Genomic DNA, 24,337 nt, shown 5'->3' with positions numbered 1-24,337 from the left:
ATTCCTCGACGCAGAAGGTCCAGGGTTCGGGTCCGACCTGTGACGGTTTTCCTGCATCCTGCATCCCCCCCCCTTTCATATCTTAGCGTTCCTATCTAATAAAGGCAAAATTTCATAATTAAAAAAATTGAAATTTGCCTGTTTGGAACGGCCGGTTGCTTGGCCTGTGGTATCGCTGCTTGTAGAATTTTTCAAAACCAAATTGTAAACCAAAATGACTTACAGAAGGACCCCAAACCACTTGATATGCAACTCCACTGTATAGCCGGCTACTGACTTACAGTGTAGGCTACGTCTACATCAGAGGAAGACATTGTACTACTATATGCAAAGCCGATTTTTAATTATTGAGGAGACATGTTTGAATAAAAGTCAGCTCATTTAATAAAGCACTGATCCATTCATTAAATCTTTGAAATATCCACTTTAATCAGGGAAACACACAGGAGAAGGTGATCAACACTGACTTAAATAATGAGCTGCAGAACCGGAGTGTTTGAACACGTTGACCAGATTTCCCTTTTAATGTATTCATGTCTAAATAGTGCAGATCCCTTTGACTTTTAGATATAATCTAGAATATGATACTGTCTCATCATTATCACGCTGTGAACAATGTAAAACAGGGGAAGCTGCTTTGATACCCATTATAGTGTTCCTGTCATTTTACATTCATTTAGGGTGGAAGACATCTCTCAGTGTTAGGTGTGAAGGTAAGCGGTCATAAAGCAGAAGCAGCAACCAGAGGTTAGCATTTTTAACAATAAAAATGGAAACCACAGTTCAGCTTTATCAACTTTCTGTCATTTCTAACTTCTCAGCCGACTCCTGAACACAATCTGAGGAATAATTAAATATTGCTTTCTATGTAACTTCATGATTTTACATTGTTTGACACTGTTTATATTTGAGGCCTTGTATGAATGATGCATAAAACGCAGAAGTCAACACGTACAATCCTTTTTCATCATCACTTTAGGTGTACGCTATTTTTGGAATATTTTCAGAGCTTTACCTTGCTGTCAGACAGCCCGAACGACGGGGAACTAATGCCGCTAGGCTCTCGTCAAAGCCACCAGACTCCTTTGACAAAAACACTAATTTTTCCTAACAGAATATAAGAGTTGCCGCTGCCGCGATCGGTTAGTTAGTTTGTCTTATTGTGTGACTTTGGTGATTCCGAAGTAACCCTTTAAAACCCAAAAGTCACACAATAACACAAACTAACTAGATGGAGTGTGACTTGTTGGGTAACTCAAAATTAAATTAAGTCAAATGTTGAGTTACTATTACCTCAAAATGTGAATAAAAGCATTTGTAACATTTTTATGTACACGTTTTAAAATTGTGATTCTATGCAACATTTTGTACACAAAGCCCCAAACTCTTTTGGAGAGCTGCATAGTTTGAATTTTGCTGACAGTGCTGGTGATGGACCTACGAGCTGCTCATATGAACAAGGAAAAGACTTCAAATAAATTAAATGGGACACATCGCTTTCGTTTTTGAGAAAACTGCAGTAATTGTGTGTTTTCTTTATTCTATATATAATATATATGGTAAAACCCTAAGTTTTCACGGAATAGCAAACGCTGCAACATCTGGAGTCGTGTGATTTTTAGATGGAACTTTGCAGCACACTTTTACGCCCAGAGATTTCGTCTGTGTCGTCATTTTCACCCACTCACCATATCATTAAACAACTTTCTACTTTCAATCCTACAACTTGAGTTTAACCTCTCTACAGATCACGTCAATCGTGTGTGATTCTGTCAAACCCTTCAGGCACCAACATATTTTCTAAAATTTTTTAAAGTCTTAGTATATGCCATCGCTCATTGAGATACACAGTTTGTATATTATAAAGTATTTTCAGGTGATTAAATAAACTTCTATCCAAGCGGGAGCCTCATTCTAGGTGAATCTCTCTTGTCTGTCTCACCTCAAGCCCAAGATATTTTCAGGCGCAGTGTGAGTCACTGGTAGGGGTTTTGGTGTGCAATCGAAAACACTTCAGGATCCGGGAACTCGAGTGATGGACATGGAGTGTTAAGAGTTTCGGAGTTTTTTTCCAGTCCGGTGACTCTACAAGTGCTGTAACGCCTCCTGGGCTTGTTCTGTGTACACGTCCTCCTTCCCCATCCACGAGCCGGCGTCAAACTGCTCACTCCGGTGCAAGTTACGCTGCTTGTCACGAGAGAAGAAACTAAACCTAAAAGACGAGAGGATGGAGAGGAGACAGAGGCTTTAATGTGATGTCCAGTGACATCAAAGTGTGCTTTAGTAACATGTATGTAATGTGTGCCGTGCATATCAGACATTTGTAAAGCAGTGTTAGTGTAAGATATGCCTCTTGTATGTTACATTAAATACACACATTTGAATTATAAGTTTTAATTGTCAGTAATTTTATATTTCATATTTAAAGGTGCTGTAGGTAGGATTGTGAAGATCCGGGATTTAGCCAAAGAATTTGAACATCGCCAATTTCTCAGTCCCTCCCCCCCTTTCTGCTAAAACCCAAAACGGTCTCCTAAGCCCCTCCCCCCACAAGGGAGAATGAATGCGTGTGCATGAGCAGTGATTGACACGCAGTTAGACACCCCCCCTGGCCCTGATTGGTGCATCTGAACAGGGAGCGGTGGATTTTTGCAAATCTCACTACAGGCTGTAGGTGGAGCCAGAGGAGCTGGATTTATTTTTAAATGACCGTCTTCATGTAGTTCTACTGGAACATAGGGTCAGTTTCAGCAAATATGACAGAAAGTTAGTTTTCTAAGTCTTACCTACTGCACCTTTAATAGGTTTCTAGGTTAGAGTATCTACGGTAACGTTGCAGCTTTAAAGCTTGTCACTGGGGGAACAAGTCAGACCGGGCTTGTATCCCTCAGTGGAGTATGTGATGGTGATGAAAACGGATAATAACCTGTGGAGATTAATGTAGAGCCTACCTCAGAGACAGTAACTACAGCCAGAATGATAATCTGTGAGTAAATATTAGGGCTGCAACTAAGGATTCATTTAATTGTCGATTATTTTCTGGATTAATGGATTAGTTGTTTGGTCTATAAAATGTCAGAAAATGGTGAGAAATGTAGATCAGTGTTTCCCAAAAAGCCCAAGAAGACGTCCTCAAATGTCTTGTTTTGTCCACAACTCAAAAGATATTCAGTTTACTGTCACAGAGGAGAGAAGAAACTAGAAAATATTCACATTTAAGGAGCTGGAATCAGAGAAGTTTGACTTTTTCTTTTCAATAAAAAATGACTCAAACCGATAAATTATTGGCCAACTATTTTGATAATGGATTAAATAGTTGACAGCTAATCGTTAGAAAGCTAGCTGTCTAAACTTGTGAAAAGCCGAACATCATCCCCGTCCAAGCTGTGTTTCACTTTCCCTCCAATATTATTATAAACATAATAAAGACACCTGGACTCGGTTGAGACCAAAAGCCATATTTGGCTAGACCAGTGGCAGAGACCGAGACGGGCTTTCGTCTGTCGTCTCCCCAACGTGACGTAATGCAATGCATTGTGGGGGAAAGGAGAATCATTGCAAACCGTTGTAAAATAGTACCTACTTTTTCGTATAATATTCCGTTTTGTGATACCCAACAACATCAAATACAATGGATAACAGTTTAAATGTTTATTACCAACAAGCAAATTGCGCAAATTCGTTGGAAAATTAACCCTGCAACATGGGCTTTAATCTTTGCAGCTCTATAAGTATCCATCTGCATCTTTGTGTGATTTAATTGTAATGTAATTTGTAACGCTAAAAGTCTTTGATCCTGGACTGTTGATCCTATTTGTCAGAAAATAGTTGTTGAGCTCGGCTTTTACACTAATCATCCACTAGTGCTGTGAGTTTTCTTTGATTACTATTTTATTTTACACTGAATAATTTCACTGAGACCGGGCTTGTATCCCTCAGATCCCTAAGTGCTTGTTAGCAAAAAAAAAATCAATGTTGAATAGAAAAACATTTTAAAGATTCTGACTGAAATTAACTGATCAGTGCAGCAAAGTAGAATAAAACATGATGAGTTAACGGTCTGTTATAAGTTGTTTTAATCATCAAGTAATGCAAAAGAGCTAAAAGCGCTTTCGTTTGGAAATTAAAACAGGATTATTTATATGAGTTTAGAGGTGCAGACATGTTATTACTGTGGTCAGTGAGGGGAAAAGGCAAGATGTGACGACAACAGGTGACATGTAAATTCTGACTGGCTGATTTTTATTTTCCACAATCATCCCATTGGACAATGACAACAAGACAACCCCACAATCAGCCAATCAGAATACTAAAAAGGTGGGGGGGGGGGGAGCTGGCACATGCAAGGGGAGGGAGGGTGTTAGCTGAGAGAGTGACAGACTCTGAAGTCAACCAAATATAGAGTCATACAAGTGATATGAGACGTCTGATTGGCTGTAAAGTGGGGTCATCTGGGATCAAACCAGCCGCCACCATCGGCATAATGGCTGTGAAGATCCTGTTACACAAAAGGTAAAGACACACAAACAGGAAGAGATATATAGGAAGAGGGCGGAGGGGAGACGAACAGGGGAGAGGGGGGAGGGGGGGGGGAGACAGGGACCACATCAACCTTGGTTCCAAACCTCATTTAAAGTTCCTATTGAACCGAAAGAAGTCATGCTTTAGTGCATTCCCTTTTTTTTTGCTGTTTTGCATCATGGTGAGTTGGTGTAAGTTCGGGCTGTGCAATTAATCGAAAGTTTAATCGCGATTACGATTTCAGCTACTAACGATCACAAAAACAGAATAATCGAGAAAAAACATTATTTTGCACATTACGTTTTGCACGTAAACTCTTATTTTGTCTTTTGTTCTGAATGAAAAAAGAATGTTCAAAGGGGAAAAGTATTAAAGTGCTCATATTATGCTTTTTGGCTTTTTCCCTTCCCTTTATTGTGTTATATATCTTTTTTTATAGGTTTACAAAGTGAAAAAGTCCAAAGTCCACCCCAAAGGGACTTACCATCTCCAACAGAAAACACTGTTCACAAACTGCTCCAAACAGCTCTGTTGTAGTCCAGCCTTTACTTCAGAGACAAACGTGGTCACTTTGGAACACATGTTATAATGCTCACCTAGCTGCTAGCATGGCACGCCCTCATACTCTGCTTCTGACTGGCTAGTAGTCCTTACCTAGGTACTGTCAGGGCACGCCCTCATACTCTGCTTCTGACTGGCTAGTAGTCCTTACCTAGCTACTGTCAGGGCACGCCCTCATACTCTGCTTCTGACTGGCTAGTAGTCCTTACCTAGCTACTGAGCATGTGCGACTCCCAACAAAGATGTTACAGCAGTGAGAGGTCTCACTCTGTAGCTAAAACAGAGAGCCCAACACACAGGGTAAAAAGAGGAGCTGCAGCAGTGTGCACAACAAAAATATGGTGTTGTTGTGGCCAGTTAGCTCAGTTGGTAGAGTGGGCGCACTTATGTAAACCATGTAAACCTATTCTGATATAACCTCTAAACACAATTATGAACCTGAAAATGAGCATAATATGAGGTCTTTAAGGGAAAATTCACAGTTCAAAGTGTTTACTGTTGATTTGTTTTACTTTTTCAGTGTTTAAGTTCAATAATTGCAACATCTTTCCAAAAGACAATGAATAATCGTGTTAAATTATCGTGATTTCAATATTGACCAAAATAATTGTGATTTTCTTCTTAGAATCATGTGCTATACTTGACCCATGACAAAGCATTTTAATTATTAACCACACACACAGAGTGGTGAGCGTGTCTGATATGTGTCACTTTATCTTTATACACTTTTCCTAAAGCCTAAAGTTTGCACATCTGTAGTGGAATTTCCATCTTATGAACTCATGCTATGCGCGTTGAGACAGTGGTAGCCCAGGTCTTATTCAGGTGAGTGTCCAACATGACCTCACAACCTGTCTCAGGCAGAGTACAAGTGCAACTCTGTGTCTCCGTAGATGACGGGAGACGAAACAGCTGTACGATAAGACAGTGCTGCTGCCTCAAGCGCTGACATCCTGCCAAGGTCATGGAGGAGGTTATCACGTGACACATACTCACATTCACACCCACACACGTAAGAATAAGCTCTCCCGCCGAATGGTCAGGCCGACATTGTTTTCTGTCTGTGCTGAGGTAGCCTATGTCCACGACGTTCAACTTCCGGGGTTGCTGCCGGAAATTCCGCCAGATGTATGTCTGTTCGGCCGAAGTCTGTTACCTTCCTCTTCCTTTGTGCTGGAATTCTAACCTCCGGTGGATTTCTGAGGACTATGGTTAACTGCTCCTCAGATCTCTGCAGGGTAAATCCAGACAGCTAGCTAGACTATCTGTCCAATCTGAGTTTTCTGTTGCACGACTAAAACTACTTTTGAACCAACACGTTCCTTCAAAACAAGTTCCTTCACGAGGCTATTTTGCAGAGGCTCCGTTGCTCCGTGCGGTGCTTACCGCCGCCCAAGACGATTGTGATTGGTTTAAAGAAATGCCAATAAACCAGAGCATGTTTTTATCCCATCCCAGAATGCTGTGTGGACTAGCCAGACCCTCCTTTGCAGCGCTGCGGAAGAAGGTCTGGCAATGCGAGACCAGTGCTGACAACATGGCATCATGACTATGCGTAAACATACACGCCACTTTCCTAAAGCCAAATGGCGTGTTATCTGTACGCATTTTCAGCTATCCACGTGTATGTCTACGCTGTATACAGCGGATGTAAACATATCTCGTTATCGCGAGAACGTCACACGCGTGTAAAAAGAAAGGTTGGGTTTAGGAAAAGAACATTGGGGAAGGCTTTATTAAAAGAACAAAAAAAAAAATGGTTGATAAACGCCACACACGATCCCCGCTCTCCTGGGTGAAAGTCCTGTGTTTTACCCATCCGCCACCCCAACCAACCAACCTCCCTCCTTTCATACTACTCGCTACGGCGATAATTCACATGTAATGTAGGTCAATGGAGGCCAAACGGCGTTGATAAACACGCTAAAAAACGATTATGCTTCTTGATAACACGCAAAAACGGCATACGAATTGTGAATTGAGGCGTTTTGGTTCATGATTTAGGTAAGCATCTGTGTTTACGGCGCCCGTGATATCTTTGTTTACATTAAGAGTTCAGCTAAACTTAACGCCTCCAGCATGAGTAGGACAGGGACTAACCCTAACCGTTATTATTCAATTGTATTACTTCATTCACATTTTATCGTTTATAATTTAGCACTACATCTTAACTTGCAATAGTTCATTTTTTTTTTTTTTTTATTATGTCTTAGATTCAGATTTTGCTTTTACTTGTGTGCTTTTAGTTAATAAATGAACATCGTTAGAGGTGCCTGAGGCATAGAGATTTCTATTGCCAACGATTACTTCTGTTATTGTGCACATGACAAATAAAGAACCTTGATAGAGCTGACAGACAAGAAAAGGCTCGGCACACAAAGACGGTTTGTGAAGCACAACCTTCTAAAGCAGTGGTTCCCAACCTTTTTTCCTTGGCGCCCCCCCCTACTTATGTCTAAGAAAAGCTGAGCCCCCCCTCCGAAACCGAAGTTGAGGTAACTTTCCCTTACTTTCTTTTTTGATACAGAGGAGTTATCAGCACTTTTACGTTTCTCCGCCATGTTTCATTCATAAAATAGTGATGCCGTGGCGGGATGATAGCAGCTAGCAGCTGACCTGATGACAGCAGGGTCCCATGTTAAGAGGTCCCGGAGGTTTGGCCTACTAAGTAGCCTGCCTACAAGAATAAGCGAGAACAAAAATATATACAGACTTTTGTATACATTATATATTCTAGTGTATTATCATAATTTGTTTAACATGTGCAAATATTTTTTTTTTTTACCTCAACCTCAAACTAGATAAAGACTTGCACCCCCCCCCTGTGATCTTTGCCGCCCCCCTTAGGGGTCCCCGGACCCCAGGTTGGGAACCACTGTTCTAAAGAGTTATTAAAAAAGGAACCGTCTGTTAATGTGATTATTTTGTCACACATGCTGATCCTGTTGGTGCTTTCACACCTAAACGGTTTGGTTCATTTGAAACAAACTCCGGGTTGTTTGCCCGGTTAGTGCGGTTCATTTCGGCTGGTGTGAACGCTGTCATTGAACCCTGGTGTGGACCAAACGGCCGAACCGACACCGCTTGAAAAGGTTGGTCTCGGTGCGCTGACATGCAGACTCTTGTGCGGTCTATTTGTGGTGTAAAAAGCCACCGAACCAAACCATATCATTTTTTTTTTTTAAGATTATTTTTTGGGCATTTTTAGGCCTTTATTGACAGGACAGCTGAAGAAATGAAAGGGGAGAGAGAGGGGGGGAATGACATGCAGCAAAGGGCCGCAGGACGGAGTCGAACCTGGGCCCGCTGCGTCGAGGAGTAAACCTCTATATATGGGCGCCCGCTCTACCAACTGAGCTATCCAGGCGCCCGATAATTTTATGATTTTAACATGATTTGAAAACTTAAACTACTAATAATAAATCCATCAACTGTTCAGTAAGTGGTCTTACAATTTATTAGTGTAAAGCCATGTATGTATATAACCTATTTATGCAAATAATTTGATACTACGTTCGGACATCAGCATTGGTATTTTCTCTGATTATTAAGCTAAAGGCTTTTAAAACTGCTTCTACTTACACAAAATTCAAATGTTGTTTTAGCCATTTTAAAAAGCAGACATAATGTTTAGTCAGATTTTAAATGGACTCCTCTGATCTATGACGTGAACCAGAACAGCATGCTAAAACATGCAGTGTTTGAAGACATTTTAGTTAGCTGCTGTTTGTTTTTACAGGCCAAACAAACGCAGGAAGCGGGGCGTATGTACAGTATGAGCCGTTTCCAGTTATAATCTCTGAAAGTCATTTTGGTAAAAAAAATATTTTTTTTAATACAGCTGAAACAACTTCTCCTGTGGTTATATTTTCAATTTTCGGCTACTGTGTTTACTTTATGGGTGATGACATTGTGTAAAGCTGCTTTCACTTTATTTCTAATTAATGACTCATTATGAAGTCACCTCGTTTAAAATCAACCGCAGCAAATTCTCTTAAAAATCGAGGATGTTAAAGGAACACGCCGACTTATTGGGACTTTAGCTTATACACCGTATCCCCCAGAGTTAGATAAGTCCAAACATACCCTTCTCATCTCTGTGCGTGTCGTAACTCTGTCTGACGCACCCACCGCTAGCCTAGCTTAGCACAGATCCTGATGGACTGCAACTTCTGCTTACTTCTGAGTAACAACGGTGCTTTTCAGGCACTAATCACTCCGCCCAAGTAGCAGAAGTAGCCGTGCTTCACCTTCTGAGAATATAGTTCCCAGTATGTATACGGTTAGAAGATGGCTGTGTCTCATGTGACCTTGTTATTTGTACACGCTGTGACTCTACAAATCACAACATGTAAATAGGAACATGTTGGCGTTATTTTGTCACTTATTGGGAGCAGTAGGCTAGATGGAGCCGGTTACCTCCAGGATCTGTGCTAAGCTAGGCTAACGGTGGGTGCGTCAGACAGAGTTACGACGACGCACAGAGATGAGAAGGGTATGTATGGACTTATCTAACTCTGGGGGATACGGTGAATAAGCTAAAGTCCCAATAAGTCGGCGTGTTCCTTTAAAATATTATCACAAAGCTAATGTTATCGGCCTGTAATAATCCCAAAAGTCTGGTTCTGCTAGTGAATAGACGCTACCTCTCTAATAAAGAACAACCTTGATTTGCATATTTCTTGTTATTTAAATGTTTGAGCATGAAGGGATAATTTGAATAAGCTTTTACTAGGCGCATGCAAAAAGTCTGTGAGATTAGGCAAATGTTTTATGTCATACGAGGAAAACTTACAGGCGTTTGATTCCTGACTCTGGCTGTGCAGAAGAACGGGAGCGAGTCCTCAGTTCAGGTGAAGGAGACGGGGAAGGAGTAACAATCTCATCTTCTGTCTCATCACTGCAAAACAACAACATGGCCGTAAGTATGCTATTATTAGACTTTAGGTCAGGGGTGGCCAACCAGTTCAGCATAAAGAGCCACAAAAAAACCCGCACCATAGCAAAAAGCCACACAACACATGCACGTCCACACTACAACAGCAACAGTGACTTCCAGATCTGATGACAGTCATAATACATAGCAGTTTTCATAGTTTTTTTTTCTTATTGAAAATCCTTTTCAGGTCTTGCTAGAACTCGGTTGTGCCACTCGAAGCGACTCTTTCACTCATTTGTTACTAGAGGGGCTTTCAAACAATCTGATTCAGCAGTGAAAGGGTTAATGAGGAAGGTGATCTGTGGCAGCTTTTTTTCCCTCGGGTTGCAGAATTTGTCCTCAAAACTCTGCTGCATTATTTTTTATTTTAAAATAATTGGCAAATGTATTGGCAAGTACATTCCATTTTTTTTTGTACTTATCTGAAATGTTTCAAAAAGTAAAAAAATAAATAAATAAATCCACCAATAACACAGCCCCCAGCCACACAGTAAGAGCCTCAAAGGAGCAGGCAAAGAGCCGCAGGTTCGCCACCCCTGCTTTAGGTGCATCCCATGGCCCTTAAATTGCCTCCCTTCCTCACATCTTAGTTAGAGATGGTCTGATACCATTTTTTGCTTCCCGATACTGATTCTGATACCTGAACTTGCGTATTGGCCAATACCGAGTACCGATCCGATACCAGTGGGTCATATCAGTGTTTCCTCTAGAATTTACGGGCTTATCTGCTAATGTTAGCTACCGACCGTTACCTTGAAACCATCCAGAAAATAGACGGTACCGTAGGGTGGTTTAACGTCACTGCTCATTTTACACACAGTTTAACAACAAAACTAAACGCTAGCTACATTTTTCATGTTGGTTTTGAGCGGTGTGCACCCCCACTACTACAGCGTGTCGGAGGAATACACACAGTCTCCTGCAGCGGCGAGTCTAAGGCAGCGTGGCTAACGTTAGCTTCTTGTCTCATCTGGGGTCTGATGAACTGTAAATTAATCAACTTCAGTGTCCACAATGCTATTTTCCAATAAACTGTAGCTGTCATATTTCACAGGCGTGAGAGCGGATTTCATGTAGCGGCTTTCGTCGCTGTTTATCACTTATTGAGTGAAGTAGTACTTGCCCTGTTGTTTATTTGGTTGCCATAACTTCGCGAGTGATGACGTCCTGTCACTGTTCCAGTTGCTCTGCTCACCCTAGGGGGGGAGAGAGCGGATGACAGTTCGCTTGAGTTCAGTAGAGCAGACGGCGCTACGACTTTATGACTTTTGATAAACAGCTGAAGGAGCGGTGGTGCGCGGCGTACATAGCGGAAACCCTGTTGTGCGTCTGCTCTATTTCTGATACCGTGGCGCTGGAAATTTTACCGTGGCGGACCGCCTACATAGATGAAACACTGGTCATATATTTTATCATGTTTTAACAACTGTATACTACTATCCCTGTATGGATGTGATATGATTTCTATCGTTGTTGCTGGTCTGGCTCTGGTTAAACTCTTTGTGAAACATGAACAAACACAAACAATGAACGCCCCAGAACTTTCTTTTATTCTCCAGTTTGACAGTCAGTTATAACGGAAAAAAGAACGTAAATAAGCTACTTTAACGTAGATTTTCTTTAGGGCTTTATTACGTGGAATCGGATCGGTGCATTAACTCCAATACTTCCAGCATTTTAGGCAGTATCAGAGCTCATCTCTAGTCTTAGTCCCTCCCACTGAGGAGGCACGGGAGAGACGCGAGGAAATCACGGGAGGAGAGGCAACGAGCAAATGTGTTTTAGAGGGATGAGACGTCCTTTCCTCTGAAGCGTCACATGAATTTGTCAGCTGTATGGGCGGAGTTAGCAACTCCTTCAGCTGAACGGCTTCCGGGAAGGCTGCTCTCGTGTTTCCTCGGCTATAGCTCCTCAATGATCCCTCCTCGATGATCGCTACTCGGTCTTCGGGGCAGAAATAAGAGCTTTGAGACGGCCTTCACCGAGGAGGGACAGAACTACTTCTGGTTCAGTCGAGGACCGAGGAGTTGAGGAGCTATCAAATAAGGGACATGGGATGTAGCTACTATCTCCTCAGATTGACATCTATGTCCCTGTGAGTACCTTTTGTAGTAGGCCAGCTCCTCCTGCAGCAGGAAAACTTTGGCCTTGAGCTCGTTCCTCTCGTGGAGGACGTCCCTCAGCTCCTGCAGGGTGAACCGGGGTCGGTTGGGGTCCTTTGGGTCCAAGCCTCCTGTCTCCTCCTCGCACATTGCCTCCTGCCGACAGACAAATGCATCACCAAGGGGAAACAAAACCAGAGAAAAGGACGGAAGGAAGGAAGGAAGGAACGTAGGCAGGAAGGAAGTGAGGATACCTTTGTAAAATATTGGAACACAGCAGGCATGTCCTCATCGCACATCGCCTCCTGGTGGCAAACGTTGAACTCTAAGTCAGACATCGGGCCTTGTTCCAATACATTTGTTTGCCCTTCCCTCCTCCCTTTAAGGTAAAACTCTGTTTGTTTTTTAACTCAGCACATCCGAGGCATTCACTGTCACTGTTAAAAAAATCACCTGAAAGATTTTTAACAACACATGCGGCTGACAGAAGTCACTCATGCACTGAGCAAAAAAAACCCAAAAACAGACAACTATTCTTATTAATATGTATTATAAGTCCAACTGGAATCACATTTAGTTTTTGATCCAAAATGAAAATCTGCGGAATATTAATCATTCTGAGTTTTATTTAAAAAAAATGTAATCTGCGGATAATGGTTAAACGTAATATACCCTTACCAGCGTATCGCCCTGTGTATTTCGTCTATAGCAATCCCTGCCAATCGGTCCCAAAACCTCTCAGTAATAGAGTAAATGCCTTAACATATTGTTTGTAAATCTTTATAATCATTCCCCAACAAAACTAATTTTCTTAACTTAATTAACTTGCTAGCTCGAAGTTTGTTGTTGTTTCCCGAAGCCAACAGAGTAGTTTGAGAACAACAACACACAGAGAGCAGAAGGTGAGGGGACATCCGCCCATGAGCCACGTGCTGGATGTCAGGCAGTTACCCTGGAAATGTACTTCCGTTGATCTAGACCAGTGTTTCTCAAATGGGGGTCCGTGTACCCCTAGGGGTACTTTGGAGTACTGCAGGGGGTACGTGAGATTCCTTTTGTCATGCATAATTCCTAAAATTAATTTAGTTATGGATTCTAAACATTTGTAGTAACATTTAAGTGTGTTTCAGTTACAAGCTTGTTAAGTAAATCAGACACTAATGGTGCAGAGCTGTAATGTACCTCTTTATATAGCCTTTTTTTCTACCAAAAATGCTTTGCACTCGTCAGAGGGTACTTGGCAAAAAAATATTTCAAAGGGGGGTACATTATTGAAAATTACGGATACCACTAGTTGATGCTGTGATTTTGGCAAGGTGCTAACTATCACAAATTGTATGTAAACATATAAATACTGCAGTGACCCCGTGCGTAATGCTGCATGATGGCACTGCTGGCCCTGCAGGAGGACTACGCCAATGGAAGAATCAGGAGAGAAAGAGACTTCAGGGACCATGTCGATGGATAATATACCGATTTAAATTCCTAAAGCTGAGCTCTTTGATCTATGTACTGAAATGGGTCCAGTAGAGAGGGCAACGCGCCGGAACCGTGCAATCCCGGTCCAAATACTGGTCCTCGCCAATCTGTGGGAAACCGGCTGTTTCCAGAGGGAAATGGCAGACAGCTAAGTGTTTTTTATAAATATTATATACAATCTTGAACTTTCTCACTAAGGCTTGTTTGGATATAATATATAGTTCTGTTAAATCTTATTATATACGTCTGGTATAGGCCTATTGAAGCTGTCCCCGAGTGCCGTAATGCCTGCCGTTTTGGACGGCATTATTAATATAGGTAGTCTATAGATCAGGTTTTCCTACGATATGGGAGAACAGGCCGAATTATAATTCAATTTGCAGCAATTTCCGAGCGTCTGAGAAGTTTTTTGCTTTTTCCCCGCCAGTCGTCATGATTCGGCGTAACAAAAGAACAACTGCCAGGTCATTAACATGCTGATCAGCATTCATGAGGTGCTTTGCATTGACTATTTATGGTTAAACATGGGCGTGTACAGGGCGGGATAAGAGGCTGATTCACGTACGCATTCACGTACGCACACTTGTGGGTAATCTGTGATTTATAAAGGGAACATTGCTTACAGATGTGCGTACGCACGGTTTTATAAATCTGAATTTTTTTTGCCGTAGCCATTTTTACCTTTTGGCCGTATGTACCCTTTTAGTAAGGATCCTACGCACAGTTTTATAAATGAGACCCCAGATATGTATGATGTAGCAGGGAAAAAAAACTATTTCATTTCAGTTGGACTTTCAACTACCATTTCTAGTCAGTGTTTCAGGATCATGGTGCATTAAAAAGGACAACTTCAAGTGCTATTAGAAGCCGAGCTTTCGTGGTGATCTATATTTAGAAAGGTCATCGGTGCAGTCGTCCAGAAAGTCTCACACAGTTGGCAGAAGGGCGTCAAATCCTACTGACACACTCTGTTAGTTATTTAACAACCATGCCAAGCTGTTTCAACACTTCTCACGGGTCATACAAATGTTAGTCTACTAGCTTTGTGTATTCTTTTTCTAGTTTTATACAGTCAGTGGTTCTTTCTACTGATACTGTTGTTGCTCTGGGAGTGGGAGTGCAGGTTTGGAGTTAGAGAGCCGGGACAATCACACCACTCTGGTTTGCTAACTAGCACTTCTGCATTACCCAAAGCAATACTGCCTCGTCCTCAGCCTCCTCATTCCCATCCTCGTGTCCCTCTGGGCTGAGGGAACCAGGCAGGGAGGGGTCAAACCCACCCAACATCAGCTCAGAGGGGTCAGGTCTGTCTGACCAGCTCTCAGCCCCCACCACCACTGTAGCAGCTTTACCACGCTGGTGGAGTAAAAGACACTTTGTTATCTGTTTATGTAGCAATTCTAGTTGTTATATATTTTTGTCAGACTTGCACCTGCAATTTGGGGAAAGATAAATAGCTTAAGTGGACAATTATTGGTTAACATATTAGACATAAAAGTCATCAGCCCTCTTTTAAATGAGAACATTTGAAACAACTATGTATATGTATATTTTATATATATATTATAATTTAAGGACTTCTAACTTCAAGAATTAATTCAACAATTTTGGAAACATGCTTATTTGCTTTCTTGTTGAGAGTTGGATTGATACCACAGACCGTTAGCTTAGCTTAACTTAGCATAAAGACTGGAACTTTTGTTTTAGGAGTTTTTTTGGCAGTTTTTTTTAGATAAGATACAGTAAAGAAAGATTGAGAGAGAAAGAAGATGACAATTGACAACAGACCAGATTTTAACCCACAGGATGCCATTAAAGTCTACAAGTAAACACAATGATAGAATCTATTCAAACACATTTGTCTGGGGCTTAAAACACATTTCAATATTAAATTCTGACTACAGCCTCAGATGGAGTTCTTTTACTGGTTTCTTGTGCTGCGTTACCTCTGCAGGTGAGGGGGGCTGAGGTGGGGGTTCCTCAGGGTTCTGGGCAGGCAGGTTTCCTTGAAGTCGTTCCCTTAGGCGTGCAACTTCCTGCCGAAGGGCAGTGACTTCCTGCCCCCGGGCCTGAGCCCCGGCCTCCAGTTCCACCTTCTGTTCAATCAGAGCTTTCCCTTGAGCCTCCACAACGGAGATTTTGTGGCGCAGGTCGTGGTTGATTTTCATGAGGCGAGACTGCTGCTGCTGGAGCTGCAGGAGCACAGAGAGTTGTGGGTAAATTATAAAAATATGTCCAGAGTATTGAGAGCCAGCGCTTGTCGAAGTGGTGAGTTTGTCGCCTTACTGCTTCTATGTCCTCGTTTTTCAGCGTGAGCTCACGATCCTTGGCCCGGATCTCGTCTCTCTGCTTGTCCACCACTTCTTTAAGCTTCTTCATCACCTGCCTCTCTCTCTCCGTCATACCTGGTGACCACAGAGAGCAGACAGTGAGCGAGGAGCACTGTACATACAAACAAAAACAAGCAGGCAAAAGCAGATTTATGTCACAAATAGTTGCTGCAACTATCGATTTTTTTTCATTGTCGATTAATTTGTTGATTATTTAATCGACTGAGTTGTTTGGTCTATAAAATGTCATTAAATGGTGAAAAATGTGGATCAGTGTTCCCCAAAGCCCAAGATGAGGTCCTCAAATGTCTTGTTTTTTAGTTTACTGTCACAGAGGAGTGAAGAAACTAGAAAATATTCACATTTAACAAGCTGGAAACATAACAAATGACTCAAAGTAATTGATCGACTATCAAAATAGTTGGCAATTAATTTCATAGTTGACAAACTAATCAATTAATCTTTGCAGCTCTAGAATTACTTATATTTTTTTATTGGGAGAGAAAAGTCATTAAGTTGTGCAGCGGGAACCCTGAGACACACACGTGTGTGTGTGTGTGTGTGTGTGTGTAGCAGGTGTGCTTGGACACTGAGGCTGGTCTGTCCACAGTGTGTCAGGGTGACTGTGTCCTCTGTGTGAAACCACGAAAAGAGCCTCTGATGCAGAGACAAGACTGGCTCGCGGTCAGACACAAAAGAAGGCCTCCTTTGTGTGTGTGTGTGTGTGTGTATGTGTGTGTGTGTGTGAGTGAGTGAGTGAGTGTGAGAGACAGTTTCAGCGAGGGTCTCAGTAAAGAGCTGCAGCCAGACATTTTGACAATAATACTTTTTTACATTTACCTTAGGAAAATTAGATGTATGATCTTTACATGTAACAGTATTTCTACACTGTGGTATTACTACTTTTATTTAAATGAATGACCGGAATACTTTTGTCCCAGTAAGGGACTTCTTCAAATGTCAACAGTCCAAAGACCCCAAAGACTTTCGGTTTATAATGTTATAAAACAGAAATAAACAGCAAATCCTCATACAGGAAACATCATGTCTATATTTTTAAATATTTGTAAGGCAAAAAAGCGCCAATTTGAAGGTCTCCACTGTGGCCCTAATGTAAAATATATTGTTCTAACAAACGTGTAAAGCAACTGATTTGTGATGATGATTTTCAGGCTCTAAAGTTAATGGATTCTGCTTTCTCTGTGTGTGTGTGTGTGTGTGTGTGTGTGTGTGTGTGTGTGGTCACCCTCATGCCGCTGCAGGTCCTCCTCACTCATGGGGTCTTTGTTGGACATGTTGGTGAGGAGGGATTTGTTCTCCTCCTGCAGTTGAGCGATCTGGGTGAGCAGGTCCTGAGCTTCTCCTCTCCATACGTCCTCCACCAGCTCCAGCTCCTGTACTCAAACAATCAAAACACATATGCAATATGACATATTAACCATTACTATGATAACAACAACTTGTATTTCTAGAGCGCCTTTCACAAAACCCAAGGGCACTTGACAGAATTACTGGGGGAACAGAGCTCAGGGAGGTTGCAGGCTGTGGTGGACAGCTGGTACGTGAGGAGTTGGGATGTAACATTGTGCATATCTGCAGGGAGGGTGTTATATATTATTGACCACATCTGTTACACGTGGCCATATCGAGATTACCTTATTTAAGAATTCTCATTGTTGCGTTCGGGATGTTTGTGTGTGACATTCTTTGTGTCTTCACTAATCCCTCTTGGGGTAAAATCTATTGTTTTTTCCCCCCTGAGTCCCCATGGTGTCAGCTACTGCTGCCCCCACTTAAGTACAAATTTTAGGTATTTCCATTTTATGCAATGATATACTTTGTACTTTGGATTCGGTCTCGATATTACATGCCTGTAGAGCACCATGCAGAGCTCTAATTATACGCCATGTTTACAATTTACCAGTCGAGAGCGGGAAAAGAGATGAAGCCCACACATTTTTGGTCGGATGTTGAAAACTGCTAAAGTTGCAAGAGTTCTTTTTTACATTAAGCTCTCTGGATAAACGTAAAGCTATATGTTTACTCCTTTTTAGCTTGTGTGTCCTGAAAATGGCAAAAATAAACATAATCTTCTTTTTGTTGCCGTTTGTTTAAAGGGGAACTATGCAGTTTTTTTTAGCTTAATCTACCTTAACTGAACTGAGCTTCGGAGTCATTGGAATGGTTATAGGACTTTTTTCAGGTTGAATGATGGTCATCTCTCTTCCCCTTAGCGCCTGTGAGCGGAAAAACCACCCTTACAACTTTCGGTCAGTGAGCCGCCGGCCTCAGCGTCAGGAAGTTATCGCATGATATCAGGTCTCGCCATGTAACGAATTTCGTCACGGCACTGCACACATACGCCCCCATTCAGGAACCGGCTAGCTATAAGAACAAGGTAGCGATGGAGTTTTTCACACTATCGTCATGGCTGAGCCGGCAAAAAAGAAGCAGAAAGCTAGGAAAGCATTGTCGGAGGAACAGAGAAAGAGGAAACGGCAGACTGACCGAGTGAGGAGTCAGACACGAGTAAACATAGGAGCTGCCAAATATCTATTCTGAAGCTGTTGGGGAGCTCTATAGAGAAACCTGCCAGCAAACAGCGAAGAAATGGCCAAAACTGCATAGCGCCCCTTTAATTGATTTAATTTTGTATTGTTTGATAGGTCGTCTGTATTCAGATATGAGGTATTTCTTTGCTTTTTTTAATCCGGCCATCTGTCTACAACCCAAAAATATTCAATTTACAATGAAATGATGATATGTTTATACAGAATATAGCCTGCTGAGCTAACTCTGGCTCATTTACAGTTGCTTTGCTGTTGGTTAATGAGCATTGTCCCTGTCAAAATAAATAAATAAATAAATGAAGAAACAAGTAATAAATGCAAAAAAAGCTGCAAAATGTCACATTTGGGAAGCTGGAACCAAAAAACGTTTTTGGTGTTTTTGCTTAATAAATGTTAATCATAGTTAGAAATTAACTTTCTGTAAATCAAATAAATAGTTTCAGCTCTCCGTACAGTTCAGAACTTGCAAACTGCTTTGCATCGCCCGACAAAATGTTATTGTATAGTTTGCGTTACGACTGTGACATATTTACAATTCACATTTTCTTCATATAGTGGATAAATATTGCACAGCCCAAACTCAAACTGGGCAAATACTTAAAGTATTTTAATACTTTTATTACATCTATTTCAGAGCTGAAACGATTAGTCGATTGACAGAAGATTAATCTGAAGCTAATTTGATATTTTTTAGGCAAAATTGCCAAACAGTCTTTGATTCCAGCTTCCAAACATGAACACGTGATGCTTTTCTTTGTCAGACATGAAAATAAACTGAATATATTTGGGTTTCGGACTGATGGTCTGACAACAAAAAAAATGATATTGGAAGACGTCACCTTGGGCTGTGAGGATCTACAGTATAAATAAAGAATCGGCAGATTAATTGCTAATAAAAATAATCATTAGTTGCAGCTCTAGTATATTTCTAATTTTTCATCTATGAATCGTCTTCTTTTTCTATATCTTATGTTTACTCTACAAAGCCTTTTTAGCTGGTGTGCACGCACGCTTTTGAGCATGTGACAAATGAAATCTATAAATATTGAATCAATAAGTACACAGGGGTACAACATCAGCATCGAGAACCGATTCCTACTTGGAATCGTTTCAAAAATGTAACTTTTTTTGGATTTGGTTTAAAATCTGATCATCGGTTCCAAATTTAAAATGCGCAGGTTTTGGTTTCCATAGCGACCAGGCGCTTGTTGTGCTGCAGCCTTGGAGCACAGTAAGCGGCGCTCTAGTGTGGCTTTATTTTACGTTGGAAAAGCCCGGTGAAACTGCAACCCACCATTGAATCAAAATCCAACGTTCCTCCTATTTGTGAAATAAGCACGTGACCCGTTTCAACTCCACCTCTCAAAGAATCGGAATCGAGAATCGATAAAAACCGGAATCAGAAGGAAGAATCCAAACGATGCCCAAACCTAGGTACAACTGATACTCCAAGTCACATTACTTTCCCCCAACCAAGAATACTGTGTTTCAGAGATGAGCAGCATGTAATTCTGCTGTAGATGTGATGTTTTCCGTGTGAAAATCACGTGAGCTGACTCTGACCTCTCAGTCACGGCAGAATCAGCTGTCACCTCCAGAAACTTTACCACTTTATCACACTCATGAGACACAGTTAATCAGTGAACCGGTGACTGTGTTCGCCGCGGCTCACTCACTGTCACCACAAACTTGCATGTCAACTTTTTTTTATAGCACTCTGAGCTGTAATCCTGATTTAAAACCACCACGATGTTCCTACAGTGCGTCTGTGATACTCGATAGTGAGTTTAAAGTGATCTCATCAGCTACTACAGTACCACTTAATCAAGTATTCATATTTCCATGCTACCTTTTACTTCTACTCCACCACGTCTCAGGGGGGAAATATGGTTTAGTGATGCAACTAACGATTATTTTCATAGTCAATTAATCTGTTGAATAATGGATGAGTTGTTTGGTTTATAAAATGTCAGAAAATGGTGAAAAATGTGGATCAGTGTTTCCCAAAAGCCCAAGATGACGTCCTCAAATGTCTTGTTTTGTACACACTTCAAAGATATTCCGTTTACTGTCACAGAGGAGAGAAAAAACTAGAACAATATTCACATTTAACAAGCTGGAATCAGAGAATTCTTCACTTTTTTTCATAAAATAATCGCTCAAAACCGATGAATCTTTTATCAAAATAGTTGGTGATTAATTTAACGACAACTAATCGATTAATCTTTGCAGTTGAAATATGGTTCTTTTTACTACTCACTACATCTGTCTGACAGCTAGTAGGGGTGCAAGATATATCGACTCAATATCGTTATCGCAATATATCGAAAGTGTCGCGATAAGTACGCAATATTTTGTTTATTTTGTGGAGCGCTGCGTCCCGTCCGTCGGCTGTGTGGCTTAGTGTGTTTGATTTAGAGCTTGAAACACTATAATGATCATGTTTCATTGGCCAGTTACCGTGGCAACTGCACGTTAGTACACGTCAGCGCACGGGGCCACTACGTGACAAACCCTACGGAGCGTACCACGCGTGTGCATATTTCAACAGAGGGACAGTGTAAGTGAAGTGAAGTTGTGTCCTGTTCTCTTTATTTATATATTATATACTGTCCAACCAGTAAAACATGTCCTGTTCTCTTTATTTATATATTATATACTGTCCAACCAGTAGAACATGTCCTGTTCTCTTTATTTATATATTATATACTGTCCAACCAGTAGAACATGTCCTGTTCTCTTTATTTATATATTATATACTGTCCAACCAGTAGAACATGTCCTGTTCTCTTTATTTATATATTATATACTGTCCAACCAGTAGAACATGTCCTGTTCTGTAGACATGGTCCTTATTTATTTATTTATTCATGTTGGACCAGTCCAATATGACCGTCAATTGACATGAACCTTGTGTTGTAAGAAAACTTGTTTTATTTGTTATGAATCTATTTTGATGCGTTTTCTCGTAACTTTTGTAATTTTACATATGTTTGAAAAATATAAAAATTAATAATCGATATCGCAATATCACATTTTGTCAATATCGTGCAACCCTAACAGCTAGTTAACATTTTAAATAAATAAAAATACTTGATGTTTATAAAGTAAAAGACATTGTGAAAGGTTAAACCAGGGTTTCAGGGCTCCTTGTTACGTTTCAAAGGTCTACGAGTTGTTTTCAAATCCATTAAAGAGACTGTTGATTCAAGTTACCGGGGAAGATATGTTGCTGATTCACTGGAAACAATCACACATTGGACCGATATAACTGGAGCGTAAGAAGTGTCCTGCTGAGTCAGCGACAACTTCCCCATCCGCTGCCATCATGTAGCAAACTAAACAAACAGCAACTATCTGACTGGGGGAGTTACGTCAACAAGTAACTAAGGACATTTCTCAGAAATGCCAAACATTTCATGGTTTCAGCTTCTCAAATGTGCCAATTTTCTGCCGTTTCTTTTCTCAAATGAGGTTTAAACTTCTGGTGGGACCAAAACAAGACATCTGAAGATGTCACTTTGAGGTCCAGGTAACTTTGAAGACTTTTCTCACTATTTTCTCACGTTTTAATCAATACAACAACCAGTAGTTAATAGTTAAAGATGAGCTCCCATCTCAACCGACTACAACGCTACCTAAACATTAATGCACGAGTAACAATAATCTAAGGTTATACTACTGGTATTACACCATTATTTAACATTGTTAAAATAGATAAATAAGAGCATGCAGGCAAGAAAACCATCACTAACAAAATCCTCAGCAAACTTCCAGTAACTGATAAGGATTTTCATGTTCAAAAAGAAGTTAAAAAAAAACCTTTCTGTTCCTACACCCTTTTTCTAAGTAATGTACATTATTGTTTAAATATCATTAGACATACTCACAGGGGACTTTTCCCTGCATTAGTAATTTTGCTTTTGATACTTTGAACACTATTTCCAGATAATACTTGCATACTTTTATTTAAGTTTTCAATGGGGAACATTTACATTTTTTTTTTTTAGTCACTAGGTTTACAAAAAAACATTTCTCTGCATTGACATTAGTATTTTTTACTATTGATACTTTGAGTATATTTTCCAGATAATAGGCCTACTTACATACTGTTATTTGATTGACATTTTCCATGGAGGACTTTAACTTGTAATGGAGTGTATTTACAGTGGTACTGATACTTCTACCTCAGTAACATTGTCAATGTTTATAAAGTATTTACAGTGGTATTGGTACTTTAACTTAAGTAACATTTTCCATGGAGGACTTTAACTTGTAATGGAGTATATTTACAGTGGTACTCATCTATAAAGGAAGATTTTAATTCAGTACAGTACTTGTCAATGTTTATAAAGTATTTACAGTGATATTGGTACTTTAACTTAACTAACTATAATTGAGTTTGTTTACAGTGGTGCTGGCTCTTTTAGTCGAGTAAAGAATCTAAATACTTCCACCACCTCTGGTTAAATCACAGTAACTTTGTGGCCCTGTTACATTTGATGTGTGTATTAATAGGAAAACAACTTGTCAACAACACATTTAATCTAAATGTACAGCTTTAATCAGTGTAGTATTGAGTGATCTGGGCTGTCAGTGTGCAGTGTGAGACCATTCTGTGCTTCTTCTCCTTCTCCAGCCGGTCCATCCGCTCCAGTCGCAGCTTGTCCAGCTCCAGGCGCAGCTCCTCGGTCTCCGGGCTGATGCTGTTGCGGCTCACCATCACCTCCAGGATCTCCAACACCCGAACCACTTTGGGCATCAGTCGGGACAGAGCCTCGCAGCCGTACTGGTCTATAATGCGCTCAAACTCCTGGCCCACCACCGCGGCGATGTCATAGACGTCCATCACCGTGAGGTCAGCGACATTCTTCTCCAGGGCCGAGTCGGAGTCCTCCATGTCGGGATAGTTCGGCCCTCCCCGGTTTCCTATTATGTTTCCTCCGCCACAGCAAACTTCCTCCCGCTGGAAGAACAATTCTGCCAAGTTAGCTAAACTCTGTCGCTTCTCCTTCAGAAACTATAAACAAACACGCCGTAAAACAGCATAAAACACTGTAACTATCGTGTATCCATCACTAGCGGCTGAGTCCGGGCGTTAGTTTGATATATTGGGGATAAATATCGGCTGTGGCCCATCGCTGTCCTGCCTGTGCTGTCCCTGTTAGCTAGTGACCACCATTGTCAACTCCGCCATATTGAAATGTCGCATTTCCGGCTATACGTTTCAAAATAAAACCAGTGTTGACGAATGTGTTGTAACAACTTCTGATTCAAATATTTTATTTGTCACCAGTGGTGGAAAGTAACTAAAGGAGCCTATATTTACTCAAGCAAGTAAGTTACTTAAGCACAGCATTATTTCCATTTTATGTTGGTTTACTTCTGACAGCGCTGTGGAAATGGGTCTGGCAATGCAAATATTTTAGTTTTTACTCCAGTACAATTCATTTATACCTTTGAAATTAAGATTTTACATTAAAAATTTAATGGGCTTATAAAAAAACACGTTTTCAAGCTTCTTGGTTTCTGACATATTTAGATTATTGATACATAACATATGCATAGGGACAGGGTAGTTATTACTGGAATCGTCTTATAAAATAAACTCCCCCGGCAAATCTGAATTCCCAGAAACAATAAATAAGACTAACCTCAGCCTCCTCAATGGAAGATCCCCAGGTGGGTCCATCGTTGTTACCTTGTGGCACAATCTAGTCTTAAAACCTTGATTGCTCTAGTTTAGATTGTGCACTTACCATAGTGTATATTCCTACTGGTATTCTTCCAGCATAGGAGCACTCCTTGGTTTCTGGATCTCTGGACTAATAATTA

The 24,337-nt window shown here is 40.9% G+C and overlaps 1 protein-coding gene across 6 annotated transcripts; it reads right to left on the bottom strand.

Annotated features, from left to right (window-relative positions):
* Window positions 1–404: 404 nt before the first annotated feature.
* Window positions 405–23,713, bottom strand: rilpl1 (Rab interacting lysosomal protein-like 1). Of its 6 annotated transcripts, XM_031301269.2 has the most exons (10): window positions 23,115–23,713; window positions 17,179–17,326; window positions 15,889–16,007; window positions 15,549–15,794; window positions 14,791–14,958; window positions 12,378–12,428; window positions 12,125–12,279; window positions 9,878–9,982; window positions 4,411–4,498; window positions 405–2,212 (listed from the first exon to the last, which is right to left on the bottom strand). In XM_031301269.2, exons 1-10 carry the CDS (start codon window positions 23,400–23,402, stop codon window positions 2,207–2,209), a joined length of 1,374 nt encoding a protein of 457 aa, XP_031157129.1. In that variant the 5' UTR covers window positions 23,403–23,713; the 3' UTR covers window positions 405–2,206. The 6 variants fall into 6 exon arrangements, with proteins under 6 accessions (XP_031157129.1, XP_031157128.1, XP_031157131.1 ...); XM_031301268.2 differs by lacking the exon at window positions 4,411–4,498 and having other exon boundaries at window positions 23,115–23,711; XM_031301270.2 differs by lacking the exon at window positions 405–2,212 and having other exon boundaries at window positions 4,405–4,498.
* Window positions 23,714–24,337: the final 624 nt, after the last annotated feature.

Source organism: Sander lucioperca, chromosome 14, assembly GCF_008315115.2.
Source record: "Sander lucioperca isolate FBNREF2018 chromosome 14, SLUC_FBN_1.2, whole genome shotgun sequence".
In the NCBI taxonomy this organism is placed as follows: Eukaryota; Metazoa; Chordata; class Actinopteri; order Perciformes; family Percidae; genus Sander; species Sander lucioperca.
The sequence above is the reverse complement of the archived record's forward strand: the minus strand, read 5'-3'. Positions and strand labels throughout refer to the sequence as shown.